The sequence below is a fragment of the Trachemys scripta genome, chromosome 1 (genome assembly GCF_013100865.1).
Source record: "Trachemys scripta elegans isolate TJP31775 chromosome 1, CAS_Tse_1.0, whole genome shotgun sequence".
NCBI classification, from domain to species: Eukaryota; Metazoa; Chordata; order Testudines; family Emydidae; genus Trachemys; species Trachemys scripta.
In genome coordinates, this window is record NC_048298.1 from 108,232,598 (window position 1) to 108,246,114 (window position 13,517).

Consider the following 13,517-nt stretch of genomic DNA (forward strand, 5'->3'; position numbering starts at 1 on the left):
GCCGAGATGGCAGCTAAGTGCACTCTTACTGATGACATCAAGAGCTCCTGCTGCTTCAGATGGAGGAAGTAGTCCAGAATAAGCAGCACCAAGGCTAGTGTCAGGGACGAATGGCGCTGCGCCGACCAGACTGAAAATCTCTTCCACTTGGCAAGGTATGTGGCTCTTGTACAGAGTTTTCTGCTGCCAAGGAGGACCTATCTAACCTAGTCTGAACAGGAAAGCTCCAACGGGTTCAACCATGGAGCTTCCACACCGCGAGGTGAAGCAACTCGAGGTTTGGATGTTGAAGACGACTATGATCTTGTGTCAGAAGGTCCGGGAAGAGCAGCAGGGTGATCGTGGCTTCCACAGACATGTCTAGGAGAGATGTGTACCAGTGCTGATGTGGCCAGGCTGGTGATATCAATATGACCTGAGCTCGTTCTTGCCGGATCTTTAGAAGTACCTTGTGAACGAATGGTATGGGCGGAAAGGCATATAGGAGAGGAACCTCCCCAATGGAGGAGGAATGCGTCCACTCTGGAGCCCTGGTTGTGATTTTGGAAGGAGCAGAGCTGCTAGCACTTCCTGTTGTGTTGCGTGGCGAATAGGTCTATCTGGGGAAAGTCCCAACTCTGGAAGATTAAAATTGCAACGTCCGGGCAAAGGGACCACTCGTGGCTGTGAAACAACCTGCTGAGGTGGTCTGCCAGCTTGTTCTGTACCCCAGGGAGGTACAACTGAATGTTCTACACAGAAGTCCCACAGCATGAGGGCTTCCTGGGACAGGGGAGAGGAGCATACACCCCCCTACTTGTTGATATAGAACATTGCTGCTGTATTGTCCGTCATGACTGATACACATTGTCCCGTTAAGTATGCACCACTCTGAGCTCTCTGATGTTGATATGGAGACCCCGGTCCGCTTGAGACCAGAGGCCTTGAGTCCTGCGTCTCCCAGATGTGCTCTCCAGCCCAAGTCTGATGCGTCCGTCATTAGCGACAGAGATGGCTGCAGAGTGGTGAAGAGGACCCCTGAGCATACTTCTGAGGGTCAAGTCACCACAGGAGGGAGTCGCGGACTGGGCAAGGCAGGGTCACGATCCTGTCCAAGCTGTCCTGGGCTGGGCGATACACTGACGCGAGCCATGACTGAGGAGGTCGAAGCCTGAGTCTGGTATGCTGTACCACATAGGTACAGGCAGCCATGTGTCCGAGAAGCTTCAGGCAGTTTCCCGCTGTGGTGGTGGGAAACTGTCTGAGGCCTCAAATGATATCAGTTAGGGCCTGAAACCTTGCTTCTGACAGGTATTCCCTGGCTTGGGTCAAGTCCAGTACTGCCCTATAAACTATCCTCTGGATGGGGGGCAGAGTCAATTTTGCTTCATTTAGAAGGAGACCCAGGTTGTCGAAGGTGGCTCTGATGACACTGACTTGAGCTTCCACATGGGTCCTGGAGCGGCCCATGATCAGCCAGTTGTCGAGGTACGGAAACACCTGTACCTGATACCTGCGCAAGAACACGGTGGCGACTGCCATGCACTTGGTAAAGACTCGAGGTGCTGCTGCCAGGCCGAACGGAAGGACGGTAAATTGGTAGTGGGTACTGTTGACCACAAACCTGAGGTACTTCCTGTGGGGCTGAGTGATTACGAAATGAAAATATGTGTCTTTCAAGTCGAGGGTGGCATACCAGTCTGCTGAATCCAGTGAGGGGATGATGGAGGCCAAGGAGACCATGCGGAAACTGAGTTTCTTCACGAACTTGTTGAGTTCTTGCAGGTCCAAGATAAGCCAAAGGCAGCCTCAGACCTTCGGTATTAGGAAATACCAAGAATAAAAGCTCCTGAGGAACCTCTTCCACTGCCCCTAGAGATAGGAGCGACTGCACCTCCTCGATAAAGAGCTGCTCGTGAGAAGGGTCACTGAAGAGGGAGGGCGGAAGGGCACAGAATTGGATGGAGTATCCCCTCTCTACTGTGCGGCACACCCTGTGGTCTAAAGTGATATGGGACCATGAATGGTAGAAAGGGGACAGTCTGGAGGAAAAGGCAAGGCGGGGTAGATCCAGTTTTTTGTTCTGGTGTGCCGTCCTCGACCGCACCTTCAAAAAGTCGGTTTGGGGCCGGAAGGTGGTTTGGGTTGGCCAGACCCATGGCCTGAGGACAGTGTTGTCTTTTCCTGCCACTCCTGCTCCTCCTCTGAGAACCGTCCTGGAGGTTCTGCTGATAGAACTTCTGAGGAGGTTGCGGCCTAAAGTGTTTCCGCTGTGTGATGGGAGTGTGCAGGAACCAAAGACCTGAGGGTGGCTCGTGAGTCTTTCAGGCTATGTAGCCTCTTGTCTGTCTTACCAGAGGAAGAAGAGTCACCCTCAAATGGGAGGTCCTGAATGGTCTGTTGGACCTCATAAGGAAGCCCCGAGACTTGGAGCCAGGAGCCCCTTCTCATGGCCAGTCCAATAACCACGACCCTAGTGGCGGCATCAGCACCGTCCGACGCAGCCTGGAGGGAAGCTTGGGAGACTAGCTTTCCCTCCTCCACCAAGGCCAAGAATTCGGCTTGGGTGTCTGAAGGGAGGAGCTCTGAAAATTTGGCCATCACCACACAGGTATTATATGAGTACCTGTTGATGATGACCTGCTGGTTTGAAATATGGAGCTGAAGAACCCCTATAGAGTAGACCTTTCTCCTGACAAGGTCGAGTCGCTTAGCCTCCCTGTTTTTAGGGGTGGGCCCCTGGAAACCCTGCCACTCACCCCAATTAGCAGAGTCCACGACAAGGGAGTCAGGAGGTGGATGGGAATACAAATGTTCATACTCCTTGGAGGGTACGAAATAACGCCTCTCATTGTGCTTGGCAGTGGGTGACAAGGAAGTTGGGGTCTGCAGAGGGTCTTGGTGGTATCCACAATAATCTTAATATGTGGTAGGGCAATACGAGAAGGTCCTGAGGAGGCAAGGATCTCCACCATGGGATCAGCCTCCTTGACCACCTCCTCAGCCTTAATGCCCAGACCCTGTGTTGGTGTGTGGGCAGGAGCCGAGGCGAGCTGCATGGGTGATGGCGGGATGGATGTGGCTGAGGCCACTGTAGGCGCTGAGGAGTGGTGTCCTGGGATCCCTCCCTGGCTTTGGTGAAAGGCCCAGGGGGTCCAGAATGACCACTGTAGTGGATTTTCGCCTGTCTTGTCTTGAACTCAATCGTTGGCGCCTACTCCTTTGAGAGTGGTAGGAGTCAGACTCTGACTACGAGACTGAAGACCACGGAGGAGCCGAACTTCCGTGCCTCGAGCGTCAAGAGCTTGGGGAGCGACTAGCTCTCTGTCCAAGTGGGCTGGTGCTGAAGGACATGGCGAGGGAGAATGCCTGGACATCATTGCCGGCGTCCCTCTTGACTGCACCTGGGGGCGGGGTGGGATCGCCTGCCCCCAAGGTTCCTCCCTCCTAGGGGGCGAGAATGGCGCCGTAAGGTGCAGTAGATCCCGAGCAGCTTCAAAAACTTCCGCTGAACCAGTGAATGTGGGGGGCCTGAACTCAACTGCCTCGCCTGAGCAGGAGTCAACGGTGTTCTAACGGGGGATTCCGAGCTGTGGCCTGTCTGGGGTGTCGCTTCCTTAGATTTAGCCGGAGGTGACCGACTGTCCGGCTTCTTTTTCTTCTGAGGCACCAGCGAGTGAGACCAGTGCCTGCTCTCTGCTGGGCCTCGGGAGGTGACGTGCCGAGAGCCCCAGGACGAGTCCTTTCTCGGCACTGAACTCGATGATGGTGCTAGGGCGCTCTGCGTTGACGAGGAAGTGTTAGGAGCCGGGTCAGAATGGGGGCGTAGAGCTGCCTCCATGAGGATCACTTTAAGCCACTGCTCCCTTTCTTGAAGAGTTCTAGGGCGGAACTCACGGCAGTTCTTACAGCAATTCTTTTGGTGATCCTCCCCTAGGCACTGTAAACATGAGGAGTGTGGCCCGCTCTTTGGCATATGCTTTGTGCAGAACACACAGTTTTTAAACCCCGGGGACCACGACATACCACGGCTCCGGGGAGTCAGAAGGGGGTAGAGACCCCCAACAACTCTAATCACTAACTACTGACTAGTAACTACTAAGATAACTAACTATATACAAACAATTGGAATTGAATGCGCTTGCTAACGCAAGGGCTATGGGAAGTTTCAGCCTGCTGTCACTGGTGATAAGAAGGAACGGAGGGGGATGGCAGGTCAGCAGGGCTCTATACTGAGCACCATGAAGGCATGACTCCAGGGAGCGCTTGGACCGACGCGATGAATGCTGCTATGGGAAAAATCTTCCAGCTACGTGCATGTGCGCACACACACACACACAAACACACCTGATTGGAATCGACATGAACAAGCACTCAAAGAAGAACTGAAAGTTAGAGTGAGAATATCTTTCACTGACAAGTTCAAAATAATTGAGTCATGGTAAAAAAAAAAAAAAAAAAAAAGTAAAAACAAGACCCACCCTCTCTCCCAAAACACTACCTCTATTTAAAAAAAAAACAAACAAAAAACAAACAAAAAAAACCCCACACAACTCAAACCTCCGAGCTGCTCTTTCATCTTCTATATCTTCTAGGGATCTTGAAAGTCCCAATATTTGGACTTGGCATTCAGTGTGGAGAATTAAGTTTCTAGAAGCTGAGAGTTTCTCTATCAATGTCTTGTCTCTGATATACAAGTTTATGAGGGAATGTTAACCAGATAACTCTGAAATGGAGGAAGTGCACAAATCTGAAGGATCAGTGAGTTCAACATGCATCCTGGTCCCCAAGAAGTTGGCTAAGATCCAAAGTACCCCCAAGATAGTATGGAAAGGTGGAACGAACTTTTACAATACTAGAAGTACAGTGGATGAGGATCTTGGTGCTTTCTCTATCTTACCCTCACCAGAGAGGAGGCATAAGCTAAGACGAAGTGCTATGCTTGCAAGAAGGTATTGGCTCTCATGGCTAAGGGATCCCTAATTGGAAAGAAGAATTTTGGGATCTTCATATTCTCTGGATAACCATATATTGCCAATTCATGAGCACAGCTAATTTATGCAAAAACATGTTTGTGTCACTGCTTCCCTGTCCTCTCTCTCCCATCCCCTCAACATGTTTGTTAAATATAATTGTTGCATCTGATCTTTAAATTTAGATTGTAAACTCTTTATGTCAGGTACTGTTTCCTACTATACACCTGTACAACTACTAGTACAATGGAGCCTCTAGGTGCTACAGTACTATAAATAAGATAATATAAATAAGTAACTATAATACTATGCTTCCCAACAGCTGTCATTCTCCAGATGATTCTGGTTGTGACTCATCCTGTCTATCCTGCAGTCTAGTTCCCCATCTATGTGTATATAGCTGAGAAGGAGATAAGGTTTCTTTCTAACCACATATGGGTCTGCGAGAGTCTGCTGCTATGTCTCTTTTCCTGCACTCTCCAGTACATGACACAAGCGATTATAGGAACACTTTTTGTCTGCATTCAGTGCATTGCCCTTCAGGCTGCACTGAAATGCAGGAAAGCACTGCAGACTGCTCTTATTTTCTGGAGGTTAATTGGTAAGGTGTTTTTCTAATAGTCATAGAATGCTAAACCTTCATTCCACCTAATCCCTCCTCTTTTTCCCCTCCTCCCACCCTAGTCCCTCCTTTCCCTATTCATTTATGTCTTCTCCTATTTTATTACTGTTACCCCCAACATAATATGTTATATCTATATAGTATTGTCTGGATTTGTACTGGATGGTCTCGCTGCTTTGAGAAGTTGTAAAACTGCATAATTCCATAATTCTACTGGAGACCTCATGAAATGTGTGGTATTTGGAAACATATACAAGTCAAGTCATTTACTTCTTTGTACTTTTCACTGTCTGTTTTTTCATGAAAACAAACCAACAAAAAATCCACTACAAACATCAGCAGCCCTGAGCTCCCTTGTGGCCAACACAGGAATCCCAACCAGACAGACCTATGAGCTAGGCAGGGGGATATAGAAGGTAGACTTACTTCAGATCTAGAAATAGAGACAAATAGCTTGAGCACTGACCAACTGTAAGGAGTTGGTGCTATTATGATCTTGAAGTTCTAAAATTCTGGCATGTCTTGCAGGGAATATATAGTTTACATTTTGAGAAGAAAATTTAATGAATTATGCTACCATCAAATAATGCTCATTTTGTCTATAACACAGTGTTCAGGGATGTCTTCTTGTTCCCTCTATGTTAGTGTGTTTTACACCGTTATAATAGACTGTTTCTCACTATCATTAATTATTGTTTCTGACCGTTGAAAAGAGACAAAGGTTAGTACAAATGACAAGATCTTATTCTCATTTCTTAAATCTAAGATCAAAATGTAAGTTTTAAGCATACACACACACACACACACACACACAAAAACCACTGGGAATTTTTACAATGATATATACACATAACATAAAGGAAATACTTTGCATGTATATAGGTAAGAAACTTAAAAATCCACCAACTGGAGTGATAACTAGTTCCTACCTTACTTACCATTCTAAAATCTTACTAAATGGCTACAAGTAGAGGCATGGGGCAGCCTGGTGATGTTCTCTGGATTTACTTTCAGTTTCCCTGGAAAATTTCAAGTACCACCACTCACCTCTTTTTCAGCTTTTCAGATACTTTCAAAAGGTAGAGGATTTATTGACAGTTCATGATGTTCTCACTTTTCCACAATCATTTCTACCACACAGTGATTCAGAGCCACTGAACTCCCTCTTGCTGCATTTTCCTGCTTCAAATTATATTGGGAATAGATAGTCTCTCTGATGAATATAACCCAATGTGCTGCAGGTGAGATACTATGACATATCTTCTGGTTCTATCACATCCAACTGGAACACTTCTAGATTTCAGATGCACACAAAGGCAGGTTCAGAGGACTCCATACAAACTGTTTTAAAGTTTAGGACCTGAAGACAAGCCTGTGCCATGGTACAGATCTCCTGCATGAGTGCAGAGACATAACCCTTCATTTTCTGAACCACTGGCTCTTGCAGGCAAGCTTTGCCTAATTACACACTGAAATGGCCTCTTGGGCAAACTAGCTCCTGAGAGCTTCAGGAAGCTCTTGGCCCTTGTTTGTGACAGTCAGATGGCTCCAATAACCCCAGGAAAGACTGAACCTTATATACTGCTAATGCTTGCAGATCCTAGCCTGGAATGAGCCAGTCAACCAAAAACGGATGGACAAACCTGCCTTCCTTCCTGAGAGCAACAGTCAATAACACCCACTAGTTTGGCTAACAGGGTAGGGAGCTGTAGCCAAACCAGAAGGCAGCATTTTGAATTGGCAGTGTTTTTCCAGTGTTGCCCAGCATACACAATGAAATCAGAGATCAGCTATACCACCCCATCTTGAGTGGCTTCCCCTTAAGGGAAGTCTTCCAAATACCAATTCAGACATACTCAAAAAAAACATACTGCATGACAAGATTTCTACATATATCTATATTACACTGTATTTTAGCACATAAAGTCTACTATTTGTCAGCCAAGAGACGGATTAATGGCTTAACAATGTTTACCTACTTTCTCAAGAAGAGAGGCACTTTGGAAAAAAAAAGAGCCACTCCTCCCTTGATTTGGCATGTCAAATATCGAAATTTGCCCCTCTGGGTTGCAATTCCTGAACAAGCCAATGTCAGCTCTTGAAAGCCATAGACTAAATGCACTAGCAGTCATTGGAATGCTTTAAAGAGTTTATTTCTCAAACACTTTACCCAATGGATAGAAGAGAGAGACTCACATCTGGCATTTCTGTAAAGCAGAAAAGGGTCCTGCAGCTGGAAATCTAGGTCTTTAGTGATGGGTTCTGTTCGATTTTCCATGCTCAGCCTGTTCATAATGGTGAAGCCATGCCTGGGAGAAGCTGATCTGTAAATTACCAAGCAGAAATCATAGCAAGTCAAGGAAAAATATGAGTACCACTTCTTTGTCAGACAGTGCTCCAAAATTATTATTTCAATAGAAGTTGTTATATAAATTCTAACTATAAATTCTAACAGTTGCCAGGGAGGAAACTGAATAACAGTCTTCGAGCCTGACAGAATTTTTGGTTCCTTTGTGGAATCCTTTTGCTTTCTTCAAACCCGTAAGCTCTATATGAAAAATGACATAGATAACTGTGGCCACAATTATTGGTTTTTTTTATACACAATCTGCAGCATCTGAGGTGCTATAGTTTGAGTCCCAAAGCCTCTAGTCATAATCCTAATTATTTGTGCATGCCCTGCATTCACAGCAAGTTCTAAGGCCTACAACTTTAGGAATGGGCAATAACTTACTAATGTTAAACTTGTCCTCAGATCATTGGTGTCATAGTATCCAAGGATCAGAACTGGTCTACACTTTCCCACTGCAGCAGAAAAGGGATATTGGAGATACAGTTGTGGAACAAAATTAATTACAATTTTTACTTTTTTTTTTTTTAATACACAAAGATAATGAATTATACAAGTCACTCCAGGTGGGATTTTCAAAACTCCCTAAGAGACATAAGAGCAGAAATCCCACACTCTACTTCCGATGCTAATAGGAGATGTTACTTTGGAACCGAGTTTGACAGTGATAGACAAGACACTGACTAAATGTTTGGGATAAGTGCCAAGTACAGTAATCACCAGCGGGTGTCTTCATTAACTCCAAAGCACAGGAACCTGCATTACAGGAAGGGAGGCAACAGAAAATGAAACAAAGGGTGGAAGTGATAGAAAGAATACTTGATAGTAATAGCCAGAGTTGTATTTCTCAGAGTCTTTTAATGTTATCCCTAACAGGTCTCATTTTTGACATTTAGGGTAAAGATATTTTTTTACAGTTCACAAAGAGGCGCAGATGATAAATAAACCACTTTATTTAACTGAAATGCTAGACATTTTCACATTTCCAAAACAGCGGTGAGAATGGATTTGTTACTACATCATCTGTAGAAAGGACTTCCTCAGTTGTACCCACCCCAGTTTCCAACAGGTATGAACAGATGATTTTTATTGTGCTAAGACGTACACTTTATAAGCCTTTTCAACATCAACTGACACTAAAATGTGAAGGGGACTACTTAGTTATTGTTTGAAAAGAGATCTAGAGAGAAGACACCCTATGTAGAAGTGCTAAATAATATTACTGGGGAAAACAATGCTGTAAATGAATAAAACTAGAGAACATAATTAGATGGGGGAATAAGATTGGAAAACGCCAACCACATTAAACTGTGCTGTGTATGCTGGTGTATTTGGCATTTTTTGCTCAGAATTGCTAAGAGCCCAGGATCCACTGAAAATAAAATCCTTATCGAAGAGAAGGAAACAAGGGAAGGGAGTGATAGAAAGAATACTTGATGGTAATAGCCAGACTTGTATATCTCTGACTGTTTTGGCATCATCCCCAACAGAAAGCAGATATTTGACACTTAGGGCTTGTCTTCACTACTGGGGTAAGTTGACCTAAGTTACGCTACTCCAGCTACGTGAATAACATAGCTGGAGTTGACGTAGCTTAGGTCGACTTACCCTGGTGTCTTCACTGCAGTGCGTCGACAGGAGATGCTCTCTGGTCGACTTCCCTTACTCTTCTCGGAGAGTTGGAGTACCGGGGTCGACCAGAAAGTGCTCTGCCTTCTTCACTAGACCCGCTAAATTGACCCCTGCTGCATCGATCTCCCAGTAGTGAAGACCAGCCCCTAGGATAGAAACATCTCCTCGAAGTAGTCTTTCAAAATAAAGATTATAGTTTTAGTCTATCACTTTTCATTTTTGTAACGCTCTTTATTTTATTAAACTCTTTTTTTTAAAACCATGTATTTTTCAGTTTAATTATGTAATCGAATGTCTTCATTCTACTTTCCAGCCTGTGCCTTTATTTCCTGCTTAAAGGCAAGGGCTAGGAAAGGGTTAACTCTTAGTGCTGTGATTAAGAATATAGGTGGAACTGAGCAGAAAAGACTGCAGTTACTAGACCGAGACACTGCAACAGCTAAGTGAATATCCTTCCTCAACTTCCTTCTTCTCAGGACCCAGAAAAGAAACCGGAGTGGTGGAGGGGCACCAATTATGACAGACTAGAAGCAGGAGGCTAGCTGCAGACAGCTCCAAAATTCAGGTCCAGTGTACAAGAGAATCATATTCCTGCTACGGAGTGGGCAAGGCACCTTTGATCTGCCAGACCCTGCCACAAGCAGCAGACGCAGGAGATAGTTCCTTCCTGGAGCAGTGGCAGCTACAACAGCATCTCTTACCTCATCCATTCTTGTTCTTCTCTACACAGATGAATAGAAGAGTGGGTGTGGGGAGGTGCTGGTACTGGCTTCTGCTGCTGGGTAGGAAGGAGCCTAAAGATCAAAGTAAGCTCCCATACTCCGTAGTAGAAGATTGGGTCCACTGTACACCTGGCCTCACATGCTCTTTGTCACCTCCATATCCCTCTCTTCCCAACTCAATCAGAGGGACCTCCTGCCTCCTCGGTCCCCATCCTTCTCCTAGATGGATCCTCAAGAAAAAACAAATGGAGGGAGGAAATCCACTTACCTGTTCGACTACCCAAGCCTAACAGCTGCAACCCTATGTCTGCTAGCTGCCTGATCTTCTGCTCGTCACATCAACAGCAAGCCCAGCACACAGATAATAGAGAAGGCATTGCAACATACCTGTGTGGTACAAAAGATGAGACTAAATGATCTAATGGTCCCTCCTGGCCTTAAAATCCATTAAATTATTCCCTACCTCCCCAAACAACCCTGCCTTAAATTAAGAGGTGAAGAGTTAGAAAACAACAAATGTAATATAAAACCAAACCACGAAAATAAAACAAACATCCAGAGCCGTTAGAAAAAAGAGCCACTGAGAATATCTTAACACTTGGGGTGAAACATGCATGATAACCACATTGTAAGTAATTTGATACTGAGGCAAATGTAAGGAAAAATGCATGAACTTTCCCCTATCCAGGAAACAATTACAATTGTATTAAGTCCTGCCACTTCCTTAACCTTGATGAGCACTATTATTTACTCTGCCATTTAGCTTTTTTGTTCTGAAACCTTCTAAAAGACAAATGTTACATCATATTTAAATAGAACTTTGTCAAGATTTATCAGATTCATCCATACTGAGGTCTAAATTACATTTCCATGCCTTATCCACATGAACACATACAAAGTGACGTTCTCCTTTTCAATCGTCCCTTCCCTGCATTGTCTCTGACAATTTCAAACTAACTTCAGTTATTCCTTTTCACCATGAAATAAGACTGGATTTAGAGTGGTTACTTAAGGATTCTTTTTAGCAGGCTTTTCTACTTCCATAGATTTTATGTTCAGACATTAAAATGTAACATTCTCACCTTGTGTAAACAAAGAGTGTTCCTTCCACATCAGTTTTCTCCTAAAATAAAAGAAACATTCAAGTAATTCAAATGAAAATTCATAAGGTGAAGGAAAACCAATGTTTTCCACAAAACAATCACTTAGTATCACCAGCAGGCATAAGACACACATTGGTATAGTGAATTTAACATATTGGATCATTAATACAACAAAGACAGCAGTAATAAAAGGGATTATCCTTATGAAGAGGAGAAAAGTGGATTTACTGCCATATTCATAGTCCATTGCTGATGAAGCAATAGGAAGCACAGGAACTATTATTTTGTCAACCATAAATAAGCCACCACTATCTTCCTTTTCCCAAAGACCATGACAGTTACATTGAGGAAATAATTAAACCAAATTTCAGGGATTTGCTAGTAAGAGATTACAACCACCATAGTTCCCCTTCATCCTTCAGCTGAATCAGGTTTTACAATAAGACATGAAAACCATCAGCTCTGCATTTTTTTATTTTTAGTTCTGGTTTTTTTGAAGACAAAAAAATCTCACAGTCTTCTTATCTACTTTTCTCTCCTGATATCCTGTCAACCAAGATAATTGATGAGTTGTCATTTAAAAAAAGAAACTTCAGTGTCTCTACCTGATCTACTGGATGTCAGAAAGTGCCAGAACATTTATGCTTCTGCATTCCATTTGACACATAATATCCCACTTGCTTAAAATATGTAAGCTTTTCTGGTCCAGGAACAAACATTTTGGAGACACGTTCTTTGGGATCCTTTTAGATGAAAAATACTACATAAAATTCTGTCCACACAAAGATAGAGTTACATTTGAAAATCATGCTTAAACATAGTTTCCCTAAACCAATTTTGATCACTGTTTAACCCCATCAGCATTAGCCAGTCAGCAGAGTTAAAAATCAATTTGGGGAAAAAAAACTTTAAGTAAGTTTTTCATACACAGCTCTATTTGCTGTATGCACAGGGGTTAGGTGAAATCATTATCACACTCTGACCCACGCATATTCAGTCTGACAAAATATTAACGGGACACTCAAGAAAATCTTTTTTTAAAAATATCATCTGTATTACTAATGTCTTATATTTTTTTAAAATATACGGATATACTTTTCAATATTTATTTTTTGCCTGTAACTCAGTGCAGACTTTGAAAATGGACTGGGGTAAGCTTCACCTCCTCCTAGTATCAGTTTAACTTTCTTATCCTCATTTACCAGCACATTGCATTTGTGTTTTCCCTCCCTCCCTCTCTCTCTTACTGCAGTGTAATATTTTAATCTAAAAAGTTTTTACTGAAATAAAGACTCTTGACAACATTGCTATTAGGTTTTGTAGGACTTCCTTTAAAAAACAACAACATATCCGTAACATTTATGTTTGAGGGGTGACTTACTCAAAATTGTCTATTTAAATAAGATTCCAGTCCTATAATCTAATTGTTATCGGGGTCTGCCCAGGCAATCACCAATGCAGAGTGCCACTGAAGACAACAAAAGCCTGTATAGGCATACTTGAACAGAGGAGATCAAGGGATCAGAGTTTAGACACAAAGCTCTACAGCGTATAATGTTAAGGTTACACAATTAAAATAACAAAAAGACAGTAAATGCAAAAGTTAAAAGATTTCCAGAAAAACAACTGCATTGCACATATGTAGTATTTTGTAGTCCTGCTTTTCTTTAAAATCTGTTGCTTAAAATATTATACACACATAAAACATATAAGATATATAACTGGGAGTCTTAACTTCTGCATTTCCTGTCTTTTTGTTATTTTAATTGTGTAACCTTAATGCTGCATTAACTATTTATTTAATTTTCTCTTTCTTACATGATTTAGATAGTATCTGCTTCCTTCTGGCTAAAAGTCCTTAATATGCAAATGAAGACAACAGACAAAAGATAGAGGAAGGGAAGGAGAAAGAAAAGAAATGCAGAGAAAGCTTGTTCATTTCAGCTTGTCAATGACATACACCAGCTCAGTTCTTCAACAGAGTGTGCACCAGGTTAACTAGGAGGCACCAATCAGTAGCTATTAAAGTGCATTGAAATGAATGCTTTTCTAAGGAAGAAAAACCTTCATTAATGGTCCATCTCTATGAGTGCTCATTTTGTATTAGGCATGTCCAATTCAATTTTCAAATGTTCA

The 13,517-nt window shown here is 43.3% G+C and overlaps 2 protein-coding genes across 22 annotated transcripts in view; one reads left to right on the plus strand and one right to left on the minus strand.

Annotated features, from left to right (window-relative positions):
• Nucleotides 1-13,517, minus strand: part of DCP1B (decapping mRNA 1B) — a 55,709-nt gene that overhangs the window by 40,115 nt on the left and 2,077 nt on the right. For 4 of the 6 annotated variants that reach the window (XM_034781137.1, XM_034781129.1, XM_034781120.1 and 1 more), the window contains exons 2-3: nucleotides 11,361-11,401; nucleotides 7,771-7,898 (exon numbers count right to left, since the gene is read on the minus strand). In XM_034781137.1, the coding sequence (XP_034637028.1) occupies nucleotides 7,771-7,867 (97 nt within the window). In that variant the 5' untranslated portion in view covers nucleotides 7,868-7,898; nucleotides 11,361-11,401. Of the gene's footprint in view, nucleotides 1-7,770; nucleotides 7,899-8,308; nucleotides 8,380-10,546; nucleotides 10,666-11,360; nucleotides 11,402-13,517 lie in introns of all 6 variants that reach the window. The other 2 variants (XM_034781151.1, XM_034781146.1) reach the window with 2 other exon arrangements.
• CACNA1C (calcium voltage-gated channel subunit alpha1 C) overlaps nucleotides 1-13,517 on the plus strand; it is a 724,164-nt gene that overhangs the window by 7,559 nt on the left and 703,088 nt on the right. The window lies entirely within an intron of this gene.